This window comes from Onthophagus taurus, chromosome 3, assembly GCF_036711975.1.
Source record: "Onthophagus taurus isolate NC chromosome 3, IU_Otau_3.0, whole genome shotgun sequence".
Taxonomy (NCBI): Eukaryota; Metazoa; Arthropoda; class Insecta; order Coleoptera; family Scarabaeidae; genus Onthophagus; species Onthophagus taurus.
In genome coordinates this window covers 17,227,395-17,254,899 of record NC_091968.1, presented here as the reverse complement: position 1 = coordinate 17,254,899, position 27,505 = coordinate 17,227,395, and the positions used below count along the sequence as shown (strand labels likewise).

The following is a 27,505-nucleotide window of genomic DNA, read 5'->3' as shown; positions in this document are numbered from 1 at the left end:
GCCGAGGAGCCGAGGGTATGGAAATGGAGGAAGAGGGTAGAGGGTGAAAATAATATACTAATAATATATATATTAGAATGTATTAAGGGGATAAAAATTGTAAATATTAAAAACAATAAAATGCTTATTATTACTTAAAGAAGTGATCATATAATGCAGGGTAATTTGCTCGATGGAAGTCATATCGTAAATTGAAGTGGAAGTAGTAAACTTCCACTTCAAGACTGGGATGATAAGAATCTTCTGGTACAACTGGATTGTCAGATCTTATTATGTGAAAATTCAGGTCAGCATTAGAGATCAACAAATCCAACATTCTGCCATCTTCATTCTTAACGTTATTGTATTGTTTGGCATTAAGAACACTTAAAAAATCAATAAAAGCCCTGGTTTTAATTGAATATTGACTAGCAGGTAAAATTAAATCGGGGAGATTGAAATCTCCAACCAACACAAAGAAATGGTTAATTATAATAGCCTCAAGAGCAGTAGTACATGTCGCCATATCATCAGAAGATATATCGGGAGGAATGTAGACTAGTATGATTAAAATAGACTTGTTATTAATAAGACACCTACAGATTACTAAATCTATCATAGGTACTGTTGCACGAAGATGACTAGTATCGATAATGTCAAATGGTATAGTATGTTTTAGTGCAAAACCCCATATAATGAATATAATACAATGAATTGCTGCATGTATAATATTTTTTCTGTAGTACGATTCGTACAATCTATTTCTATCAGTGCAGTTATCAAATAGTCAATTTATTTAATGTCATACTGGAAAATATCAAAATATTTACGGCATACTCCTTTAGAAGACGCATACGCTGTGCCCTGTATGGGGAGCAACTTTATCGAATCGATCAAAATTTGATTACTGGTAGAATAAATAGTGTGCATGAATGGGTGGCCTACCTACATACCTATAGTTCCTCTAGTTTTTCTAGTTTTAAGTGACCCCAACGTAATGAGCCTGTATTAATTTTGTTACGTACATACAAACGGAAAGTTATAGGCACTTTTTTTGTTGTTTCCTTTTCTTTTAAGTTTATTATAATTATTACTGTTGGTGTTTATTCTTTGATTTCATGTATTCTTTTTTTTGGTAAAGTTTAAGCAGTGTTTGTCACTGAATCAACCCTTTTTGGTTTATTTTTTTCTGTTTGTTTTTTTTTTCTTTTTTCGGGATATAACTTTAAGTTACTTTCTAATGTTATTTTGTGTTATAATTATTGGGTACAAATAAAGACATTTATTATTATTATTATCTTTATGATTCTGAAGCACTCAGTGAGCATAAAAGTTGTTATAATTTCTAATTATCTTCATCTTATTAATAGGTCGACAATAAATAATTTATTTATATAGTTATTACAATAAATGGAAAAGAATGATGTGGTTAAATTGATATAATTATTGCCGATGAGTATCAATAACAAATTTTACAACTATTGAAATGTGGTTGAAGAATATTTATTGTTATTATTTATTATCCATATAAAACAACATTGAAACATACAAAATTAAACGTGCTAACTTATTAAAATGTGCAAAAAGATGATTTTATCTTTCGCAGTCAGTAGGATTCGAACCTACGCTCCCAGAGGGAATCTGATTTCTAGTCAGACGCCTTAACCGCTCGGCCATGACTGCTATTGAAAGCACAAATAAAACAATGAATTGCCAAAATATTTGTTTCCTTTATTACAAGCTTAAAATAAAAAGTTCATTTACATCATGATTCTTTAACATAAATTGTATTTTACAATTTTTGTTGAAAAATATAAGTTGAGATTATTATCTCCATTAAAATAATATTATCTTTTATATACAACAATAAATACCTTAACTTTTTAACATTAACTTTGTTGTTCTGTTAATTCCGATATTAACGTCCTTGCCTTCTCCATTAATTGCCTACGTTTTAATTTGATTGCAATCAATTCTTGTATGTAGACTATAAAGCCTCCTTCTTCTTTCAACATTTTATCTGCTAACATGTCGTAATCGTCTAATCTGATCTTTATTTCTATTAATTCGAAATTAACTTGATCCATTACAATACAGCTTATATCAAAACAACCAACTAAATAAATAGGTACACCTTATTTTTGTGTTCGAACTGAACTAAATTGCAACCACACGCAACTATTTTGTTTATGACCATCGCCTATCATCAGTGTTGCCACTATGTAGAAAAAGAAATTTTCGGATCATCCCGCCTTTTATCATTATTAGAATTAAACCGTAAAACATCCGAAGTATGATGTTGAAATAGGGTAGAGAAATCTGTTATGGCCATATTTAGTATTCTTTAACTTTTAAAATTCGGTATCTTAGTTAAAAATTGGAATACATGCGAGAAAAAAATCAAGATAGGGTTTCTTAGCTCTTGTTGCATAGGCACCTTCCATTTTCTCTGTGTATCAAGTTGTGCTTATTGATATTATCAAGCTTTGTGTTTATTGAGCCAGAAATAATGATAACAAGAACAAGATAGAAAATTATTTGAACAGAAACAAAAAAAAGTATACATTTAAATATAATTAACAAGGCAAAATAAAATAATCCTTATAACTAAAATAAATAAAAAAGTATTCAAATTAGAATGGCTCAAATGGTACAAGAACAGAAAAGGTAGCAAGACTACCATTGGTTTTAAGTTGTACCAAGAGAAACAAAAATAGAAAAAAAAACAAAATCGTATACTGAGTAGTATATTAAAAAAAATCAAACAAACCATCAAAAACAACAAAAGAAAAGAATATAATAAAAAAAGTAAATTCAAAATTTACAATTTTCATTCTCAACTCTCATTCAAAAATCAAAAGTTAGTTTCCAGATTCTTCCGACTAATCAACCGCCTAAAATGCGCGGTTGACCAAGCACATCTAACCTTGACAGACAAGGAGTTCCATAGTTGCGCAATCCGGTAAGAGAAGAAACGGCAGAATTTAGTAGACCGGTGATGTGGTATTGTTATCGCAAATCTATGTCTCAAGTTCAAGTTATGAATGTCTGTCCTAAATCTTATTTTATGAACAAAGTATAAAAGTTTCCCCCCAAAATATCAATATGAACTGAAGACCCATCCACAAACCCACCACCTCTTTTAGAGAATATGATACCCTGAGTCTTATCAGGATTTATCCTCAAGCCATAATTACTAATTTCCGTGTAAAGAATTTTCTACTCGCCAGTGAATAATACGACATATAGATGAAATTTCATCAGTACTATCTAGTCTCTTTTCGAATTTTTTTGCCGGTCTCCTTCCGTGAACAACATACTTTGCACTGTCTGGTTGGCTTATCCTTATTTGCCGTAGGTGGTATCATTTCAAAGAATTGACTAACAATTAAACATATTGGAGAAGGTGTTGCTGATGGACGTCCGGGTTTTTCTTTAACTTTTCCATATTTTTCAATAATTTGTTCCTGTTTTGTTCTCCCTGTTTTGTATATATAACAAAAGAATTCCAAATTGTCAGATCAAGAAGATGTTGAAACATTTTATAATAATATTTCTTTCCCCGCTTTTTGATAATAGGATAATTTGTTGTTAGATGTTGATCAACTTTGTCAACACCGCCCATAGAATTGTTGTAACCATTAATAAATTTTGGAATTTTTTTTTAATCTTGCCTTCTTTCAACTTCTATTATTTCTGTATGGTGAATTGTTGATAAGAAGCGAACGTCCTTTTTGTCTTTCCATTTCATAGCACAAACTTTTCCTCTCTTTTATGTCATTATGTCATTATATCTCGTTTTTTCAACTTTTTCTTTTGCAGATCTTTCGGCACATCTTTTCTATTCAATTTCATAGTACCAAATACATCGGTTTTGAAATGCAAAAGAATGTCCGCAAGTGTCTAAATTCAAAATTGTTTTAATAATTTTTCAGATTAATATCATTTTTTGATTATATAATTAACAACAATTTTGTCTAATGAACAACAAAAAACAAAATACATATCCTATTACTTCTAATTAAACCAGAAAAATGTACATTTTACTGACAACTTAATATTGGGACAGTGTAAAATAACTTCCATAAAAATGGAACAAATTAAGATAAGTAAACTCTGGAAATAACGTAAAATGAAATGTCAAATTGCCAGTTTGCTCCAAAGCTTGTACCATTGTTGCTGTTGAGTAAATCTGTATTTATCAATTAAAATGGTGTGTGATATCTCTACAGGGTCAGAAACCACTGTTAACAGAAGAACAAAAGAGAGCCGGGCTCACATGGGCAAAATCTAAACTGTCTTGGTCAGTAGAAGATTGGTCCAGAGTAATATTCAGCGATTAATCGAAATCTGATGTATGTTTTGGCGATTACCGTAAACGCGTAATTCGCAATAAACATGAAGCATTTCATAAAGATTGTTTAAAACGTTCTGTTTTGGCCTTCCAACAGTCCAGATCTGAATGTAATTGAAACAGTGTGGCACAAAATGAAACAAACTTTGAGGAACAGCCCACAACGCACATTGCCAGAAGTTAAAGCCAAAATAAAACAAATTTGGGATGGATTTACTCCTGAACAGTGCAGAACCTTAGTGAATTCCATGCCTAACCGAATTCGTTATAATATCTAAGGGCGATGTTACTCCATATTAGAAATACAAATCGTGCCATGTCCCATTATTTAGTTGTCAGGCAAAATGTACATTTATCTAATTTAATTAGAATAGGATATATATTTTGTTCTTTGTATTGTTCATTAGACAAAATTGTTGTTAATTGTCTAATTAAATGATATTCATTTGAAAAATTTATTAAAACAAGTTAATCTTAAATTAATCTTAAAAGTATACTGTCAGAAAAGTTATTGTTTTTGTGCTAATTTTAAAGGATCTATAGACTGTTAAAGTCCTACTACAAAAACCTGAAACACCCTGTATATTTTGACATAATAGAATTTATATTTAGGTTTCCCAAAACTCCCGGGACGGAGCTATAAGTTTTGAACGAGTGAAGACAAAGTGTGAATATTTGGGAATCACTAAAGAGTCATAAAAGCTACATTCTCAGATAATTTAGAACTTCTATGCAATATGGAGTTATTTTAGGGGATGACCACCCCTACATTTTTAAATAGCAACGAGTCGAGTTTTACCTTATTTTAAAGGTAATGAAAAAAAAAAAACATAACCCCATATACCAAAACGCGATATCTTAATTCTTTCAAGAATTATGGGGGGTTGACTATCAAATGCGAAAATAAAATGTTTTCATGTTTTTTTGCACGTTTATTACGATTTTTATAACAAATATTCAAATTGTCGGTCTCGAAATAACCCAAACGGTCATAAATGGAATTTTGAACCATCAGGAGCATATCCCTAGTGATATTGGTGGTTCTTCATGTATGCGATTTTCCAAATCATTTATTGATTCAGGTTTTGTTGCATGCACTTTACTTTTCCGAAATCCCCAAAAGAAAACATCGAGTGGTGTTAGATCAGGAGATCGTGGTGTCCACTCAATTTTACCTCTACTACCAATTCAACGGTTTGGAAACGTACGGCTTAAAAAGTCTCAGACTGCGCGACTAAAATGTGAAGGACTACCATCTTGTTGTCAATACTATTAGGTCATACAGCGCGTACACTTGAAACCACTTGATTTTCTAATAGTTGCAGATATCTGTCTCCGTCCAAATTTCCATCAATAAAAAATGGACCAATTACATCCTCTCCCATAATACCAGCCCATACATTAATTTTCTGCGGTTTCTGAGTATGACCTTCTCTTATTAAACGTGCATTTTCGTCACTCCAATAACGACAATTGTGCCTATTAACCTTAACATTCAAGTAGAAAGTAGCCTCATCAGAGAAACCAACATTCAAAAGAAAATTTCTGTCAACATCACATTTGTCACGTACTATTTCACAGAATTCCAACTTTCTTTCGAAGTCACCTTCGTTCAATTTCCATTTTCCCATTTGGTAGTCAACCCCTCAGAATTCTTGAAAGAATTAAGATATAGGGTTTTGGCTTATGGGGTTGTGTTTTTTTTTTTCATTACCTTTAAAATAAGGTAAAACTCGACAGGGGTTCCTATTTAAAAATGTAGGGGTGGTCATTCCCTAAAAAAACTCCACATTGCATGGAAGTTCTAAACTATCCCAAATTTTCAAATTTTGTTCTTCACTCGTTCAAAACTTATAGCTCCGTCCCGGGAGTTTTGGGAAACCTGAATATAAATTCTATTATGTCCCACTATACAGGGTGTTTCAGGTTTTTGTAGCAGGATTTTAACAGTCGATAGATCTTTTAAAATTAGCACAAAAACAATAACTTTTCTGACAGTATACTTTTTGGCTTTTTGTATAAAAATTCTCGGTACTTTTTTAAGCAAACGGTACTTTTATCAAAATGCGCTAAAGTTGATCGTTTTCAAGATAATCCGCTTTCTATTATTCGATATAAACCAATTTTTTTAGAGGATTGTTCGGAAATTCAGTAGAAGTACCCCTAGAGTATAGGAGAAGATATCCAAATAGAATACATCCGCATCCTTCTGTTTTTGTGAAAGTGCATCGACAAATAGTTGAACAAGGGCTAAATAATAACAGGTAGATCGTAATAATGACAATGTTAGACTGCAAAGAAACTTTAGAAGAAGAATTTTGCGTAAGTTCGACAGAGACCCCACTACGAGTGTTAGAAGAGTTTCGAATGCCTTGCGAATTTCTAGGGCGCGTGTTTATCGGCTTTTAAAACATGATCATATACATGCTTACATTTACAACCCTTGCAAGGATTGCAACCAGGCGATGAAGAACGGCGTATAACATTTTGTCGGTGGATTGCTAAAACATCAGCCAATAATCGAGATTTTTTAAATAATGTAATGTGGAACGATGAATCGTGTTTCACAAGACATGGGATTGTAAAGTTTCACAATTTACATGTTTTGGTATCCCTATGCAATTCAGCCACGAAACTTCCAACATGAATTTAGTGTCAACGTCTGGGTAAGTGTTGGTAATAATCATGTTTTAGGGCCAATTTTTGGTAGCTGAACATGCCAATATGTGGGATGACATTGATTTAGCTTTAAGAAGAAAGGCCTGGTTTCAACTTGATGATGGTGGTAAGAAATTGGCTAGACAACCATTTTCCTACAAATAGATTGGTCGTGGTGGACCGCAGATCTTAATACTTTAAGATCTTCTACTCTTAACTGTGGAGATGAACCCGTTAACACCGCAGATGAAATGTCTTATTAAATTACACAAAGAAAATAAGAGCGTTAGACCTATTATAGGAAACATCAATACTCCGACCAACAGAATAGCCAAGATTATCCAAAGATTTCTATACAAAACCTTCAGTAATACCTTTCAATATACTGTAAAAAACTCTGTTGAATTGTTCAAAAAACTTTCAAATGTTAAAATTGATAAGAGCCATAAACTTATTTCGCTAGATATTACAAACCTCTACTCTAATATACCGATAATTCCTACAATAGATCTGATAAAGAGTTTTCTTATAGAAAATTCAACAGATTTAGATATTGATCTGCTAGAGGTCGACAGTTTTCTGAGGGTGCTTGATCATGTATGTAAACAGAATTTTTTCAGCTTCAACAACAAGCAATACATAATGAAAAACGGTTTACCCATGGGGTCTTCAATATCAGGAATCCTTTCTTACATAATATATACATCAATCACATTGAAAAAGAACTTTAATGATAAATATAAACTTTTTGTAAGCGATATTATTTTTTACGCCCGTTATGTCGATGATATTTTAATAATTTATAAAGGTAATCCTGCAAAATTAAAAGCTCTGCTTAATATAATTAACAACCTAAGCCAATTAGAGTTCACTACTGAAATAGAGAAAAACCACAGTATTAACTTCTTAGACCTCACCATAAAGAAAAATTTAAATAAAAGTTCATTAGACTTCAATATATTCAGAAAGCCAACCTTTACAGATAATGTTATTCCTAATAGTTCATACAGTTGTAGGCAATATAAACACGCCAACTTCAGATTTCTATTTAATAGGCTTTACAGTATACCATTAAATTCACAATGTATTTCTAAGGAAATCAAAACCATAGTTAAAATTGGCATCAATAACGGATACAATATTCATGATATTCAACACATATATAATTTAGTTCATAATTCTAAAATTACTAACCTCATATATCAACATTACAAAATTAAAAATAACTATATATCCTTACCTTACTCTCCTTTAATTTAGTTTAAAATGAAAAAGAATCTGTATAAATATAACTTGAACGTTGCTTTTGTCTCAAATAATAAAATTTATCATAGATTAATAATAGACCTAAGATTAAATGTGAAGATCAGAGTGGTGTGTACCGGATTGAATGCCCTGAATGTGATAAGATTTACATAGGCCAGACGGGTAGAAATCTTTATACGAGGTTTAGGGAGCACATGACGAAAGCTAATTCTTCAGTGTACAAGCATATGAAGTGTAGTAATCACAAGGTAGAGTTTCGGAATGTAAAATTAATTAAAAACCTAAGGAAATCACGCGAATTAGACCTCTTTGAAGAACTTCACATAACCCTAAATACTGATAATGACAACAAGCTTCTACATGATTTAACCAATATCGATAATAAAAAACGCTTTTTCCTCTCATATATTTAATATTAATTCAATCCCTATTTTTCTTATACAATTTGGTTATTTTCACACTTATTTTTCACTTTCTTATTCAAAACTTGTTTTCTTATTTTCCATTCATGCGCTGTACTTTAGCCTTCTCGCGTCAGTGCACTTCAGTTTATCTTACTCGAGGGTTGTTACTCGTTTTTGGTAAGTATTTTTACGCCATTTATTCTATGTTCTTTCACTTTCATATTTTGAATTTAATTGTCATGTGCCTCCTAAATTCCTTTTGAGTTTAGAGATAGTTTTGTGTTTTTGGATGGTCTTTGGAATTTTTCACTTTCCCTTTTTATTCTAGAGATTTTATTAAAGTATTTTAACGTTGCTAAGTCGCCATTCTGTCGGATTGCGCGCCACTCTTTTCTGATTTTTGTCTGTTTTGTTTGCAGGAATACACTTATTTAACATTAACACTCCAATAATAATTACTTGGATAATTAACGCATTTATATGGTTTCTATGTGCCCCCCACCTTTAATCGAAACTTGTTTAACGCCTGATTGAGTGTGACTTTAATGCATAATCTTTTCGTTATTTAATAATTGACGATAAATATTTTAAATTTGTTTTTAGCTATTTTATTTTTAATGTTTTTTCTTCTCTAAAATGTATTTTTAGTCGTGCCGGATGAAGAACGTTCTACGTTCGAAACAATTGTAGAACACTGAAACAATAAAATATATTATTTCATCGTCCCTTAATGGTTTTATTTTGAAACTTAATACTTTAGACTTTTTTGTGTAGAAAATTGTATGATACACCTGTTCCCACAAGAGATGAACTTTTAATAGGATTAGGAATCATTGTAATGACATAAGGCCGTTCTTAAATACCATTACTCAATAAGTAATTCGTCGGTCAGAATTATGCAAGCAAAATTGTTTACATTTTCAACAATTTCTTTAATTTTTTTCTTATTATTTAGATTAAAAAACATTAATAAACTAAAACATTAATTAGTTTACCTACTTTGTTTCCATGGTACACATTATTTTAACTATCTTTAGGTATCCTCTAAAAACATTGGTCTGTATCGAATAATAAAAAGCGGATTATCTTGAAAACGATCAACTTTAGCGCATTTTGATAAGAGTACCCTTTTTGCTTAAAAAGTATAGAGAATAAAAAAATGTTGTAATAAAAATAAATTTGAAAAAATTAAAATTAAATAAAATTGATTCCGAGTTTTCCTTAGAGCGCCATCTCGTATGTAATTGCAAAATTTAAGTATTAATTTTTAATTTTAAGGCTTTGTTTTCAAATATTAATTTTTAATTACTCTAAAAATTGTTTTATTAACAAATAATTAAACGAACATAAACAATTTTATGTATTTTTAATTAAAAGTAATCCCATTTAATCATATATTTAAATATGATTAAGATTAGCGCCATCTCTTAGAAAAACATGTCTACTCTTTAATAATAAATTTTAATATTTAATTATTTCTCACAAAAAGTTTTTACTTTTTCTATTTTTATATATTTTATTGAGAAATATGGAGAATTTCATCCCTTTTATCTCTTAGAAAGTTTTAAAATTACGTCACAGAGATTAATTATTTAACAATAAAATAAAAATAAAGATTAAATAATTTACATATTTTTAGTTACGATAAAACAATTTGGATTCTTTTAATATTTTTTATATTAAATATTAAAATTAAATAAAATTTGATTTAACCCATTTTTCTTAGGGCGCCATCTCTTATGAAATTGCAAAACTAAAAGGATTAATTTAAATTTTAAGTGTTTGTGTTTAAAAAATAATTTCTAATGATTCTAAAAATTGTTTTATTAACAAGAAATTAAACGAATACAAATAATTATATGAATTTTTAATTTAAAATAATCCCGTTTAAACACATAATTAGCGCCATCTCTTATAAACTTTTTTAAATACGCCGAGGAGATTAATTATTTAACAATAACATAAAAATTAATATTAAACAATAACACGTATAGTATGTACTACAGAAACAACAATTTATTAATTTTTTATTACGATAAAACAATTTGGATTGTTTTGGTGTTTTTTATAAGTAATTTTATCGGTTATTCGAGTGTATAGAACAACCATTTTGAATAGAAAGTGTAAGATTTATAATTCAACGATTTTAAAACAATAGATTAAGATAATTTTGAAGATAAACTTGAAATTATCGCTTTCGCATAATTTAGTACTTTAAAAAAATGTTAGAGATCGCTATATTTAATATTTATCAGGTTAAAGTCAATTGTCAAAATTGACATTTAATTTATGATAATACTCGTTATTTTTTTTACACATAACGGAAAATTTGAAAAGAGTTTGTGCATAACTAAAATATTAATTAATCATAGTGCTTGAACCCTAAATATTAGAATTTACCGCGCCGGCGTTTAAGGGTACTTAGGTTAACTAGATGGCGCTCCGTTCTTGATTACATTCGATTCGCTATGTTGTTTTTGAGGCAGAACAACTGAAAACCAGCAACAAAATTCTTGAATAAAACACAACCGAAACAAATGAAAAACGCCAACAATGGCAGACGAACAGGTATTAACTTGCATTAACTTTCTTTGACACCTCAATACATGATCCAAAAACTCGGTATTTCGAACCCTTTTTTAACTAATTTTATTGTTAATCGTTTAAACTTTCCCTATAAACAAATTCCTAATCGTTATAACCAATAAACTAGTTTATTATTGAATAAAAAAAATGTATTTGACAAGCTCACCTTAAAATCTAACCCCTAAAATTTTTTTTTGTAGGAAATTCGGCAACTTGAGTTACTTTGCAAACAATTATATGAGTCCCAGGATAGTGTGGCTCGTGCGGAAGCTGAAAAGACGTTAGTTGTATTTCAAGACGGCCCCGATGCCCTTACAAAATGCCAAGTTTTATTGGATCGAGGAGATTCAGGGTACGCTCAGCTGTTGGCCGCTACCACCCTTACAAAGTTAGTATCGCGAAGTGCTCAAGGTTTAAGTCTTCAACAACGCGTTGACATTCGAAATTATGTCCTCAATTATTTGGCAACAAGACCGAAACTATCCAATTTTGTTATTCAAACGCTGGTCACTCTTTTCGCTCGGATTACTAAACTTGGATGGTTCGATACCCATAAAGAAGAGTTTGTGTTTCGAAATGTTGTTAATGATATCTCCAAGTTCCTTCAGGTAGGTTTATAAAAATGTGTTTGATAAAGTATTATATAATTTTTTTTGTTTCAAATAATCTTTTTATCTTATTTTAATGTTAATCTAAGCTTTAAAATATTAAAATTATTTTTTTTTTTATTTTTAAGGTTTTATAATTTTATATTATTATTATTTGATTTGAAGTGTTGAAATTGATTTCAATGAATTGTTGAGAATTCGACAAAGGTGATTCATATGTAAGTCATTACATACAGAAATTCCTATGTATTAGGAATTTTTTGATAATTTTTAAGCTTATTTAAAGGATTTTATGTAACATTTTCATTTAACCTCACTCTTGATGCGCATTTATCATTGTAAATAATTAGTACTTAGTAGTATTAATTAATTTGGTTTAATTGATAACCACAATTCTCTGTCAAGAGGTGATACATGCTCACCTCTTTGAAGATTATACATACAGGTGGTCCATTTACCTTAAGACAAGCTTATATCTCGAAAACGGTTCATTTTACATAAAACTGGAAAAATGAAAGTTGTTTTGTGCGAAGGGGTTAAGTATATGACGATAACATTTTTTAACCTTGACCTTATTGTCATGGTCGTATGAAGGTCACGCCCAATTTTTTAAATGACAGCAGTGGTGCCCACTAATTTTTGATCAAGATCGACTTGATCATCGACCCCCTAGACTTTTTGTTTTTCTGTTTTTATATACAGGGTGATTCAAAAAACCGCTGACAGACTTCTAGGGCAGGTAATACATCAAAAATTAAGATGAAAAGTCTTAGTATACATGGGGTCGCAAATGCCTCCTTAACGAAATATAGCGAGTCAAAGTTTCTTTCGAGTCACCGAAACAGCCTGTATATAAATTCTATTATGTCCCAATATACAGGTGTTTCAGGTTTTTGTAGCAGGACTTTAACAGTCGATAGATCTTTTAAAATTAACACAAAAACTTCATATAAACATAGGTCGACAAACGCTTTGTTTAGAAGATTCAGGTATTTAAGTTAAATTTTTTAATTGATTTTTATTTAATATTACACGTGTATTTCAACCGATTCTATTCAAATTTGGTATACGAAGGTTTTTTGGCATGAGAAAGACGATTATGGAATCCGTTTTACTATAGCCGGTAGAGGGCGTTCTGTAACGTATTTTTTACGGATTCAAATAGCAATAACTTTTCTGACAGTATACTTTTTGGATTTTTGAAGAAAAATTCTTATTCTCTGTACTTTTTGAAGCACAAAGGGTACTCTTATCAAAATGCGCTAAAGTTGATCGTTTTCAAGATAATCCACTTTTTATTATTCGATATAGACCAATTTTTTTAGAGGATTGTTAAAGATAGGTATAATAATGTTTACCATTGAAATGAAGTAGGTAAGTTCACTTATATTTTAGTTTATTGTATCAAGTGTCAAATTACCAGTAGTTGTTGATCAGAGTGTTAAATTAATTTTTCTTATTCGTTAACGTGTTAAATTTAATTTTCTTATTTATTAACGTGCTAAATTCATTACTCTTTTTCTTAATCGTGTTAAATTGTTTTTTGTTCATTTAAAACTTTATAAAATGCCGTGTATTTTTCTTAACCAAGAGTTAGCGGATATTCATTTTGTTTATCGGTTTGCGAACGGAAATTCAGCAGAAGTAGCCCTAGACTCTAGGACTACTTCTAGGGCCTACAGTATAGGAGAAGATATCCAAATAGAAGACATCCGTCCGCATCCTTCTGTGTTTGTGAAAGTACAGGGTGTCCCAATTTCGATGTCCGAATAGGCTATCTCTGAAACTAAAAGAGATAGAAAAAAAGTAGCTTACATGTCATGATCTCGTTTTTCGAGAAAATGTTAATGCCGAAAACTCCGAACAGCTATCGTCTTTTGTTTTCGCCCTATCGGCAAAAACTGAAAATTTTGCGAAAACGACATTCGCGAATATCTCACTTATTATCAAAGATGGAGTATTATAAATAAAACATTATATGGGCAACTTTTTACGAAGAATTCAGTGGCGTAGGTAGAATTTTTTTCCTACCTTTTATTTTCGAGATTTTAGACGTAACTTTATTTTTTTAAATGGAAACCATAGTTGGCTATGACCTAAAATAATTTTTTTATTTTCTTCTGATAAGGAATATATATAGTTTGTGGGGTATATTTCTTATAGTTATTGAATAATTAACAAAAATTCATTTTGTTCTATCTAAAACTAATGTATGTATTTAAAAGTTATGTTGCTATGGTGATAACCATACATACTATGATGGCACATAATGTATCATAATTGCTTAAGTTTGTATTTAAAAATTCGATAACAACTCTGGCATTATGTGCTGGTACGAAGCACCAGCATGTTAAGTGTCAAAGTATAACAAAACTGAATAAAACTTTACAATGAATTTCGAAAATTATGAAAACTGTAACATAATGGAATGCTATATGTTATCAGATAAGAATGCGACGTTAGCCGCGGAATTATATTTCACAAGGTATCTGGAAAGAAGACAACCGCACGTAAGAACCTTCAGCCGATTAGCAGAAAATTTAATAGATTTTTGGTCCTTCCCCAAACCACGTGCAAAAACATATCAAAATGACCTGCAAGAGGATGAAGTCAATGTGTTGTGTCAACGTTATAAACCATACAAAGCGGGGCTAACTCATTATTTACGTGCTGTTAATGTAAGATTAGAATTTTGTAGATGATATTTAGAAAAATTAAATAATCTGTTGTTGGTTCAAAATGTCATCTGGACCGATGAAGTCTCTGAGTGTTCAAAGAAGATTAGGGTTCAATGTATGGTCTGCCCTTTTAGATAATAGAATTTTGGCATAAAGTATCTACCATAAAAACTTAAACTATGGTAAATACCTCAATATATTCAGGCAGCACATTGAGCCTTTGGTCGACAATTTCTCAATGTCCAAATGATATATTTTCAATATGACGGAGCACCAGCACATAATGCCAGAGTTGTTAGTGAACTTTTAAATACTGCTACAAACTTTAGCAATACTTGGAAACAATGTTTTCCATCATGGTATGGTTATCACCATAACAACATTAAGTTTTAAATACATACAATAGGTTCAGAAAGAACAAAAAAAATTGATACGTTATGTTCCATCATAGTATGTATGTATGGTTATCACCATAGCAACATTAACTTTTAAAATACATACATTAGTTTTAGATAGAACAAAATGAATTTCTGTTAATTATTCAATAACTATAACAAATATACCCCACAAACTATATATATTTGTTATCAGAAGAAAATAACAAATTATTTTAGGTCATAGCCAACTGTGGTTCCCATTTAAAAATTTAAAGTTACGTCTAAAATCTCGAAAATAAAAGATGGGAAAAAAATTCTACCTACGCCACTGAATTCTTCGTAAAAAGTTGCCCATCTAATGTTTTATTTATAATACTCCATCGTTGATAATAAGTGACATATTCGCGATTGTCGTTTTCGCAAAATTTTCAGTTTTTGCCGATAGGGCGAAAACAACAGCGATAGCTGTTCGGAGTTTTCGGCATTAACATTTTCTCGAAAAACGAGATCATGACATGTAAGCTACTTTTTTTCTATTTCTTTTAGTTTCGGAGATAGCCTATGCGGACATCGAAATTGGGACACCCTATACATAGACAAATAGATGAACAACAAGGGTTAAATAATGACGGGTAGATCGTAATAATGACAATGTTAGGCTGCAAAGAAACTTTAGAAGAAGAATTTTGCGTGAGTTCGACGGAGACCCCACTACGAGTATTAAAAAAATTTCGAATGCCTTTCAAATTTCTAGGGCGCGTGTTTATCGCCTTTTAAAAGATGTCAAAGACATGCTTATCATTTACAACCCTTGCAAAGATTGCAACCAGGTGATGAAGAACGGCGTGTAACGTTTTGTCGGTGGATTGCTAAAGCATCAGCCAACAATCAAGATTTTTTAAATAATGTAATGTGGAACGATGAATCGTCTTTCACAAGACGTAGGATTGTATACTTTCATAATTTACATGTTTGGGTGCATGAAAACCAACCCCTATGCAATTCGGCCACGAAACTTCCAACATGAATTTAGTGTCAAAGTCTGGATAGGTGTTTACAATAATCATCTTTTCGGGCCATACTTTTTGCCACCACAACCAACCGCTGCGGCGTTCTTGCAATTTTTGGTAGCTGAACATGCTAATATGTGGGATGACATTGATTTAGCTTTAAGAAGAAAGGCCTGGTTTCAACTTGATGGTTGCGCAGCTTTTTATGGTAGGGTGGTAAGAAATTGGTTAGACAACCATTTTCCTGAAAGATGGTCGCATGGTCCCACGATCTGCAGATCTTAATAGTTTAGCCTTTTTTTATGTGGAGATATTTGAAAAAAACTTGTATGAGACAGACTTGTATAGGATTAGGAATGCTTGTAATGACATAAGGCCGTTCTTAAACACCATTACTCGATCAATAATTTATCAGTCAGAATTATGCTAGAAAAATTTTCTATATTTTCAACAATTTCCTTAATTTTTTTCTTTTGTTATTTACACTAAAAAACATTAATAAACTAAAACATTAGTTAATTTACCTACTTTGTTTCCATGACACACATTATTTTAACTATCTTTAACTATCCCTAAAAAATTGGTGTGAATAAATAAATAAATAAATCTATCCCTAAAAATATCTTTTAAAAGAGCATGAAATGCTCTTTCAAACAAGACCAAAAATATTCAAATCGGTTGAATGGTCCAGGAGGTACTAAAATGTAAACATTTGAAAACGCATTGGTCTCCCCCTCCCTGATTATGACAGATATGAGAAATATTGCAAACCAAAAGCGATGCGGTATTATCCAAGCTACTAAATGATGTTGTCAAAGTTATAGCTCATCGTCTAACGTTCTGAGATAGCGTGAATTTTATGTTTCTCTATGGCAGTTACGCCCCCTAGCGGCCGAATTAGGAACTTCAAAATAATTTCCAGCTGCTTCTCTTGCCCACTTTACTTATAAGGATTTTTTTCCGTTGATGCCACCCTTTCCTTTGCTAATTTATCTGTTGTGTCCACACTGCACCCTTTGTTTTATTCTATTATAAGATAATGTCTGGTTTGTAATCAGTTTTTTCTCCACTTATTTTGTCATCGTTATGTTCTGTCGATAAAATAACTGCCGCACTTTTTTGAAATGCCGTTTGTATATTTTATTGTAAAATCTGAATCTGTGGATAAAAGTAAAGTAATTAACGTCACCAAACCTTTTATAAAGAGGATTTTGAATTTTAATAATTATAGCGAAAATTAAACAATTTTAGGATCCGAAAATGTTGCCAATCCTTCTATTTTTACATAGTTTATCGATTTTTTGAAAGACGGTCTTTCTATTTCATTGAGCGTAACGGCCCCATTGACAAACGAATTCATTGACAGTTATGAACACGCTCAGTCGTTTCCACAAAAACTAAAAAACTTGTAGTGTTCGAAATGGAAACTTACACGTTTGGAGAACAAACCGATATGCTTTTAACATTGGTTGAGTGTCTTGGAAACTCCGTAGCAGCCGCTAACCGTTATCGGCAAAAATTCCCGAACCGTAGAACCCCTAATAGAAAAACATTTTCACGAATTAACCCGATTAAGAGAAAATGGATCGCTTAAACATAATTTTGTGAACAACAGCAACCCAAGATCAGTTCGAAATCCTCAATTAGATGTAGATGAAAATAGTACCACTAGTACTTGGCTAGGCAATTTGGGACGTCAAAAACGACTGTGTGGCGTATTCTTCGACAGCAGCAGCTTTACCCATTCCACTACTGTAAGGTTCAGGAAATACAGCTTATTGATTATCCAATTAGAAAAGATACAAAGGTGCCGATAAGGCGGTTATCTGCCAGATATGTATGGTTACCAAGGTTTTTATATAACAACATTAACAAACGTTGTCTGTCGTGAAAAAGTTTGTTTAGTTTGTTGTTCTGGAAGGAAAAAAAATAAACGTGCTACTAATTATACACAAGAGGACTGTTGGCGATTAATTGAAACTGCAGAAAATCTAGCTAATATTATAGAAAATAAAAAAACAGATGCGGTCACTTGGAATCAGAAGGCATAACCTACTTGGTAATTATTTATCACATATCTTGTATTTTAGAAAGCGGCATAGCAAAAGATTTGTCAAACTTTTAATTCAACCGGCACGACAAACCGTACACGGGAACAGCTTCGCAGTAAATACGAAACATTAAAAAAAGATGTCAAGCCATTGCCAAATACCGCACTGATGTGATAGGTACTGGTGGAGGTCCATGTGAAGAAAAGTTAAACCCGTTACATGAAAGAACTAGAAATTTGATAAAACTAAGCTGCGATGGAACACCATCACAATTTCACAGTGATTGTTTAGGTTAATTATTTTACCAATTTTATAATATATGTGTTTAACTCTGTTTATGAGAAATGCATGTTTAATCTTAACTATTAATTCTTTTTAATTCTTTCTTTCTTAACTTTTTTTGGTTAACCGAAACCGTCTAAAAAATCCGTTTCATCCCACTGCGCCATGTGGTTACGTCGTTCTTTAATTTCTTATTCTTTTCTTTTACTTAAAAACATTAACTAAAAATTCGTTTTCGGACTCGCTGCTGGTACTAGAATCGTACAAATTAAACATTTTTCGATATTTTTTAAAATGCTAATTGCACAATTATTATTATTGTCAAAATCAGTTCAAATTTCAAAGAAAGACGTTAGCGTTACCAATCTACGGCACAAATTACTAGATATGGGGAAAAAGTATTACCAACCGAGTCTTATTTAGGCGATAGCAATCCTCCCGAAAAAAAAAAAATGGACAACAGCGAATATCTTTATCCTCCCGATAAGTTTATCGGCCGGATAGTTAATAGACAGATTTATTGGTATATTGTACAACCGGCCCTAAATCAACTAAAACAAATTAAAAAAGGATTTAAGAAAATCTACACTTGGAAATATTATGTACATAATACAGGGTCCATTTAACGTGAGACAAGCGATTATCTCGAAAACGGTTCATTTGACATAAAAATGAACCAAATGAAAGTTCATGGTGTGGATCCTTGTTATCAACATATATATAAGAAGGAAACTAATATTTTATAAATGTACTACATAACATAACAAAACAGGACGAAAGCCTCCGAAGATGGCGTAGATCGCCGAAACGCGTCAGGCAGAGTGTACAATTAAAATATCAATAAAAGCATAAATATACGTTTAATTATTTCAAATGAACGTTGTTCTGTGCGAAAGGGGAAACCTTATGACGATAACATTTTTTGACCTTGACCTTATTTTTAAGGTCATATGAAGGTCACGACCTACTTTTTAAATGGCACCCTATTTTTTTAAGTGCGAAAGACACGCGATAGTGTGAATAAAAAAAACACGGATTGTCTAATATACAGGGTGTATCATGAGGAATGGTACATACGTTAATATGTTATAGATTTCTTCATTTTAAACAGAAAAGTTCCTAAAAACATGTGCTCAATTCTCAAAGGTAACTGAAATACAGCTAGTTAATGCATAAACTGATTTATTTAAATGTGTACATAAAATATCGAAATTCTGACTGTAAAGGAAGGGTTCGAATATCCCACCGCCTAACTCGATGCACTTGGCTGATCTCTTGCAGATATCACGCACTGTGCTGCGTAATTTATGTTGATGTGCCTTGATTCGTGCAGCACTGGCCATAATACGAGCGATTAGCTCATTACGCGTGTTTACTTATACTTGATAAACATCGCTTTTCAGCCATCCTCACATTATGTAATTTAACGGATTAAGGTCCGGTGACCGAGCTAGCCAACTGATAGGACCCCCACGACCAATCCACCGTTCCGCAAAGGTTTGGTCTCACTTGACGGCCGTAGTGAGCAGGGGCCCCATCATGCTGGAAGAATATTGGTTCTTCCATCATATTCCTTCCAACATCATATTGGTTCTGGTAGCCAACGGAATATCTTCCAACAGTATTGGAAGCTCATTGCGCAATAACTCTAAATATCTGTCCGCTGTTAGACGCTCGGGTAGTACGAAAGGCCCAATTAAGTTATTGCTAATCATTCCATACCATACATTCACAGAGAATTTTACCTGGAAATTTGTTTCAACACTAGCATGCGGATTATCCTCAAACCAACGGTGATCAATTCGACTGTTATTGTTTCCATTACGGGGGAAAGTGGCTTCATCAATAAAAAGTATCACAGGAACCAACCGGCGGTTAGTTATCCACAAAATTCCAATTTCCTGGCAAAGTTTGTTGGTTCAAGGTGTTGTACTGGTTGAACATGGAATAGATACAAGCCATGAGTACGCAATGTTCTCCATACTTTTACATGAGGAACACCAAGACGAACAGAAAGTCTTCTTGTACTGGTAGATGGACTGCATTCTACCGACTGAAGAATTTGATCAATTTCATTCAGAGTTTGCACACCTGCATGTTGAGTCAATATGTGTGGCATTATCAACAACTTAGTCGACAAGTCAACCAAATAATGTAAAATGTCAAACATTGAGAAATGGCTATTTCAGAATAGCCGTGCGTGATATCAATTTATGCATTAACTGGCTGTATCTCAGTACCTTTCAGAATTGAGTACATGTTTTTTGGAACTTTTCTGCTTAAAATGAACAAATCTATAACATATTAACGTATGTACCATTCCTGATGAAACAACTGTATAATAAACACTTATAATTATAAATGAATTAGAATTAACAAAACTAATACATAAAACAATATGTAACACTTATTAAAAAATAGTAAAGTATAGTATAGTATAGTCAACGTCAGTCTCCTCCGCCCACTGAGCTACTAGATTCAAAGCGTTTATAGCACTATCTAATGAAATTTTGTTTAACGGCTCAAGATCTTTTGCGATGGCCTCATCACCATGGCATTCTTCAAAGTCGTTATCACGTTGACTCCATTCTAATACATCAGATTCTTCAAATGAAGCCTATAAATAAACATTCATAAATTAGGACAAATGTATATGGATATAATCGACAGAAAGGACTTACTTTGGGTGCCAATGTTCGCAGAACTTCAAGCGATTTGGACACTGGGTTCTCATTAACCCACTGACGTTGTAGAATGGCGAGTGGCACATTTTCGTCATCATCCAAATTTGACGCGACCCCATCTAAAATATTCCTCCAACATTTTGTTATAATTTCAGGATTAAGATGGTTCCAAGCTACCATTAAGTTGATTACTGCTTCTTTGATAATTAACTTTTTCAAAGCATCGAAAACATTAGTGTCGTTTGCTATTATAGTGGATACAAGACTGTTTCTGTAGTGTAATTTCGTTAATCTAATAACGTTTTGGTCTATCGGTGGTATAAGTGGTGTGACATTATGGGGGCGATACATTGTAACAATTTGCCCATCCTCACTTTTCAATTCATCATTGGGATGAGACGGCGCATTATCCAGTAGAAGTAAAGCTTTAACCGGGAGACCGCTATCCTTTTGAAACTTTTTGACCTTCAAGTACAAAATTTATTTAAGACTTAGAAAGGCGAAAATTAAAATTTATCTGAGGTATAAACGAATAATGAAACCATTGTTTGAAAATCACAGCAGTCATCCAAGCTGATTTTGAATGATCATAGTCGACAGGACAATTGAAGCTTGTAAATGACCTTGGCTTTGCAGCTTTGCCAATAACCAATGGTTTTACTTTATGAGTACCAATAGCATTAGTGCATGCTAAAAATGTTACTCGCTGCTTTTCGGTTTCTCTACCAACAGCAGTTTTTTGTGTCGCTGAGACATATGTTTATACAAAGCATAAATATATAAGTTTTTCGATTGCGTACCTACTAGTAGGCTAGTGGGCTTTGACGGCGCTTCGATAAACAATTTAGTCGGTCAATTTACAACTGATTTTTTGTCAACTGTTTATTTAACGCAAAACTAACAAATAATATTCTTTAAAACTTAGAAATTACGAATAACAATGAAATATTGTTATAGAAAGGTATTTTTATGTTTTACAATTTGGACAGAAGTATGAACAGTGAGTTTTACAAAGATATTTATGATTATTGTTACACACTATATTTGTTTTATTGTCTTTACTTGAAGGACAAAATTTACAACGGCTTTTAAAGTAGTTGTTTGTGGCACATTTATAACGGAACAAGATGCACTTCCATTGTTTTGAATTCTTTGCACAATATTTCGCGATTCCTCTATTCTTGGCATATGTGTTCTGCTTCTTATATGGGTTTGTATTAGAGATTTTCCTAATTCTTCTAAAAATATTCTTCTTTTAGTTAGCTTGTTCGCGTTCCAATTTGGATCTATACTCCTCCATAGAACAAAGACATTATAAGCTGAGGTATCAAGCATATTATAGAATACTATCATAGGCCAGCGATTTGTTTTACGCTTACAGGTGTATGTGGTTATCAGCTGATTTAGAGTATCAACAGCTCCTTTTGTAGCGTTATAGTCTAATATTATTTGCGGTTTTTTGTCATCCCTGGTACTAATTTGTTTGTCGTGGTGTAAGGTAGACATCAGAACTACGTTCTTGTTTCTTTTGGGAATCTAGTTGACTACGGTAGTGTCATTCGTAAAATAAAAGGAAGAACTATATACTTCTTTATTTACCATGGACTTTGGAAGTTCAGACTTGTTTTTTCTTATAGTACCCAACATCGTAATTTTTTTTTCAGAAGACTGCCCCAGATTGTAAGTCGTAAAGAAATTATTGCAAGCTAGATTGTGACCTCTGAGTTCGCTACTAAGATCGCATACAACCCGCATGTCTTGATTTTTTCAGGAGCTGCACCCGGTACTTTTCCTGCATATATTTGTAATTTCAAAGCATAAGAAGTTTCACTATCACAAAGGGTCCAAACTTTAATTCTATATTTTGCCGGTTTGCTGGGAATGTACTGTTTGAAAGGGCAGCGCCCTCTAAATCCTACTAACTGTTCGTCAATAGTAAAATTTACTCCAACATTATACAATTTTGGAAAACATCCACCCATTTTTCCCAGATTTCTCGAATAGGGGCAAGCTTATCAGTACGGCTTCTTTCTTGCTTTGTATTTCTGTCATCAAACCGAATTACACGAGATATCATTCAAAATATTTCCAATCACATAGTTGTTCTAAATATATTTCTATCAGTTTCTTTATCCCACAAGCTTTTCGTAGATTCCCCATATATGACCGATAAACCCCAGCAAGTAACAACAATTCTACGTAAGCTTCAAAAACAGTACTATCTAAATTTTTCCAATTCTCACCGCAAACTCTTCGTCCTTCGAGATTTGTCATTTCATAATAAAATAAAGTTCGGGTCGTCTTTACTTCTACCGAATATAATAGCTAATGATTTCGTACCATTAATCAATAGACCGTGCCCTTCCGAAATATTCACCACGCGTTCGATATCTTAATTTCAACTACTATTTGCATTTTCAATCTCTGACAACGGAAAGCTCACATATAGTTGTGTATCATCCCCATCAGTTTGTAATTTACAGTAACGGACGTATAACGAGAAGGCACTAGTATATAGGACAAATAAGATAGGACAGCAAATACTACCCTGCGGCACACCTGTAGGAGTGTAAAATTCACGAGAAGTAGAATCACGAACACGCACCCTCATACTTCTGCCCTCCAAATAATGTCGAAAGAAATCAACGGATTCATGGCCAAAACCCATAAACCTAAGAACAGCAAGCAACATTTGATGACTGATAGTGTCAAATGCCTTAGAATAGTCAAGTGTCACCAGGGTTGTTAGAAGGCTGGAATCAGAGGAACGCACAATGTCATCCGTAAGGTTTAAAAGAGAAGTAGCGCACGAAAAACCCGATTGGAAATCAGGCAGAAGATTATATTCAGTTAGGTGTGTTCGCAGCTGACGATCCACAATTTTTTCAACAACCTAGGAAAGGCCGGGTAGAAGACAAATAGCCTTTCATCATTTCTTTCACCGTTCTATCGCTATAATCGGAAGGATTTGGTTTTTTTGGGAATTGCAACAGCAATAGACTGTTTCCAGATGGTAGGGTATACATTTTCTGTTAAACAAAAATTTACGATATGTAAAATATATCTAGATTTTCCAACGGCATTGGAAGAGATACTAATCAACATGGAGTATAGATCGCCCTCCGTTATAGCCCAGAAGGAGAATTCAGTTTGAAAAGCAGTAACCTTGTGTGTTATTGTAGTATTGATACACATCACAGTCGATATCAGTTTGAGGAACAGCGTCACCGAAATGATTCGCAATCTCATTTGCATTGGCCAACGACTCCGGGATAATACCCTTACCTTTAGTAATATTTACGTTTTCCCTAATGCGACGCATATACTCGGGGGAAGTGTTTGGGGAGAGCTGCGAGTCAAAGTAGGTCGTTTTTTCCCTTCTGATAGCGGTTGTAACATAGTTTCTCAAGCTTTTATAATAATCCCTATGAGAATCCAGCCTGGTATGCTTGAATCTCTTATACGAGTTGTCACGAAGTTTAATCATTTCTCTAATAGTGCTCGTCAACCAAGGAGGCCGAGGGCTGGATACTCTCACCACTCTACTAGGAATGTGTACATAAAACACAGAGAGCTCATTAAAAGTTCTCAATTTATCGTTAACATCATGCGTATAAATAATATCCATCCATGGCAGCATCTCCAGGTCCCTCTCAAGAGCAACCCGATCTGCAGAGCCATAATCCCAGACAGTTTTAAAGAGTAGAGGGGGCTTGAAGTGTTCATACAAAATGGCGCAGAAAGTCAAAATGTGATCCAAGAACTTAAAAAATTCCCGAACACCGCACTCCCGCACCACAATACCTTCCGTCACCAAAATAAGATCAATGAGAGTAGAACTAAAGGCAGTTACCCTAGTAGGTGAGTTCACAATCTGAAGCAAACCGTACGCACTCATGAGGTCCTCTAAAAGCCTGGAAGACGGCGCGTCTCCATCCAAAACATTAATATTGAAATCACCCACAATCATCAAATCATCACATATTCTTAAAAACTAAGATATACACGAATCCAGAACCTGAACAAATATGTCCACGTTTGATTGGGGGGGTCTATATAAAACATCAATAATCAAGCATGTTTTTGGAAGATGTTATTTAACCCATATCATTTCCGCGTCACGGTTTCGCTCAGCAATTAGTCGAGAAAACTTAAGGCTTTTAGAGATGTTAAAGTCTTGCAGGACTTTCCGACACGCTGAATAACGCCTTGTACTTGTCAGAAAAGGATCCAGATATACTTTTTTTTTATTTTTGCTAATATCCGACACATTACGATAAGGAAAACAAACAATGACTCTTTCTAGATGACCTGTAATATACATTTTTTGGATTTTGGTAATGTTGCCACAAAGAAATTAAGAATTTAGTTCTATGAAATAGAACTCAGTTTACTCTCGTTACTAACAGCATCAGTACTTTTCTTGATTATGTGATTACTAAGAATGTTGATACCTATGTTGGGCAGAAAAACTTTTATCGGCTATACGCCCCGATCGTCATGTATCTGATGTGTCAATACCTTTGCCTCCTACTGAATTGTCAGTTCTCTTTTGAGAGGTGTCAGACTCGGAACAACCAAAAGTTTAAGGCTCCGATACCGAATATAAAACCTGCTGAAACGAATCACTTGCAATCATTCGCTTCAGCAGTCCTTTCAGATTGAAATTAAAGATCTGGCCTTTTCGAAAGAGGCAAGTAAATTGTTGGGCTTCATTGAAAGAAAAAACTTGTTAGCCATTCCTGTTTTTATCGAGAAAATGAATTTCTTAAGTACTTTGAGGAAGAGGAGAACCTCGTGCAGTCCATTTTTTAACTTGTTTCATTTAAATTTAAAGTTCGAGCGCGATTAGTGAATTAAAATTGAAGGCTGAGGTGCAACTTGGGAAGCCAGTGTCATTTCGTTCGTATAGACTCTTCGACTATGAATTATTTTCTCGGGATTTAGCCAAAATTGATTGGCATTTAATATTTCACATGGATAGTGTGGATGATATGGTCGATTTCCTAAGCTGTAATATCTCCAATCTTTTCGATATACATGCGCCAGTTTGTACAATTATTCCTAGACAGTCTAGTCCGTGGATTACAAATAATGTAAGATTGATGATGTCGTTGCGTGACAAAGCTTTAAATAAATTCAAACGCACTAATCATGTAGCTCACTTGGACTATTATAAGCAATTGCGGAATTATACGACTAATGCAATTAAGTGTGAAAAAAGAGCTCAAAATTTGTGGAGGGAGCTGCGCAAGTTGAATATTTACAATAAAAAAAAACCCTGCCTACCGACGAGTCTGAGAGATGTTGAACCTTTGAATGAGTACTTTTCTTCGATTTCGGGACGATCTGCGGAGGTCGACCCGGACGTGCACAACTTTTATGCTAATAATGTCAGACCTGGTGTGAAAAATTTCTTTTTCCAAAAAGTAAATGAATCTAAGATCAATATTATCTTGACGAGGATGTAGAGTCAAGTGGCAGGGATTGATGGTATAAGCCTTAGGATGTTGGGTTTCTGTTGTCCACACATAACTCCCTACCTCCTGCATGTAATTAACTTTTGTTTAGAGTTTGGTGTCTTTCCTGAGAAATGGAAATCTGCCAAAGTTGTTCCTATACCTACCTAAGTCATCGACTGCTTCTTCCTTCTCAGATGTGAGGCCAATTAGTATCTTGAGCACTTGGAACGGTTTCATATTCTGCCCTCCATCCAATCAGGATTTAGGCCTGGGTATAGTTATGCAACCGCACTTTCGACAATTATTGATGATGTTATGTCTGCAACGGACAATGGCGCGGCTACTGTTTTGGTTTTACTTGACTTCTCTAAAGCGTTTGACACTATTAATCATCAACTTCTATTAGCAATTCTTCATAATATTGGGTTCAATAATACAGCCTTAAATTTTTTTAATTATTATCTGTGCGGGAGAAGTCACTATGTGGTTATTGATAATGATGTGTCGGATCCTGCCGTATTGAGGTCTGGTGTGCCGCAAGGCTCTACATTGGGTCCCCTTTTGTTCACTATCTATACGTCTCAAATGTTGATCTTTGACCGCTTTTGCTCAAATTTTCATATCTATGCGGATGACACACAACTTTACCACAGCATTAGCTCAAATAATGTGCTAGAGTCTGTTGCAGATGTAAACAATGATTTCGATAAATTTTTAGATGTTACTAAGAAACATGGTCTTTTGTTAAATGGGAATAAATCGGTCTATGTGGTATTCGTGGGTAGGGAATCCAAAGCGCTTGTCAGCATTATGGCCCATATCTTTATAGATGGAATTGAATTGGAGAGGAAGGTCTGTGTCAAGGATCTTGGTCTTTACATTGACGACAGCTTAAGGTTTACACGTAACACAAGTGAGCTGATCAGGCGTGCTTACGCAAAATTGAAAATGCTGTTTGCTCATAGGCAAATCTTGAACGCCGATATTAAAAAGAATCTTTGCGAGTTTATCCATTTTATATTTGGTATACGCCGACGTCAGAAAGTGTCGTATAAGCTGGGGGAGTTGAAGTGGCTGAGTATGTCAAGTCGTCGTCAGTTACATTT

The 27,505-nt window shown here is 33.2% G+C and overlaps 1 protein-coding gene and 1 non-coding gene across 3 annotated transcripts in view; one reads left to right on the top strand and one right to left on the bottom strand.

The window, feature by feature from the left end:
• Positions 1-1,580: 1,580 nt before the first annotated feature.
• TRNAS-AGA (transfer RNA serine (anticodon AGA)) lies at positions 1,581-1,662 on the bottom strand. Its single transcript has one exon. It is a non-coding gene; the product is annotated as a tRNA-Ser (tRNA).
• Positions 1,663-11,116: 9,454 nt separating this feature from the next.
• Positions 11,117-27,505, top strand: part of LOC111428130 (Ran-binding protein 16) — a 43,887-nt gene continuing 27,498 nt past the window's right edge. For both annotated transcript variants that reach the window (XM_071194947.1, XM_071194946.1), the window contains exons 1-2: positions 11,117-11,229; positions 11,448-11,855. In XM_071194947.1, the coding sequence (XP_071051048.1) occupies positions 11,215-11,229; positions 11,448-11,855 (423 nt within the window). In that variant the 5' untranslated portion in view covers positions 11,117-11,214. The remainder of the gene's footprint in view (positions 11,230-11,447; positions 11,856-27,505) is intronic.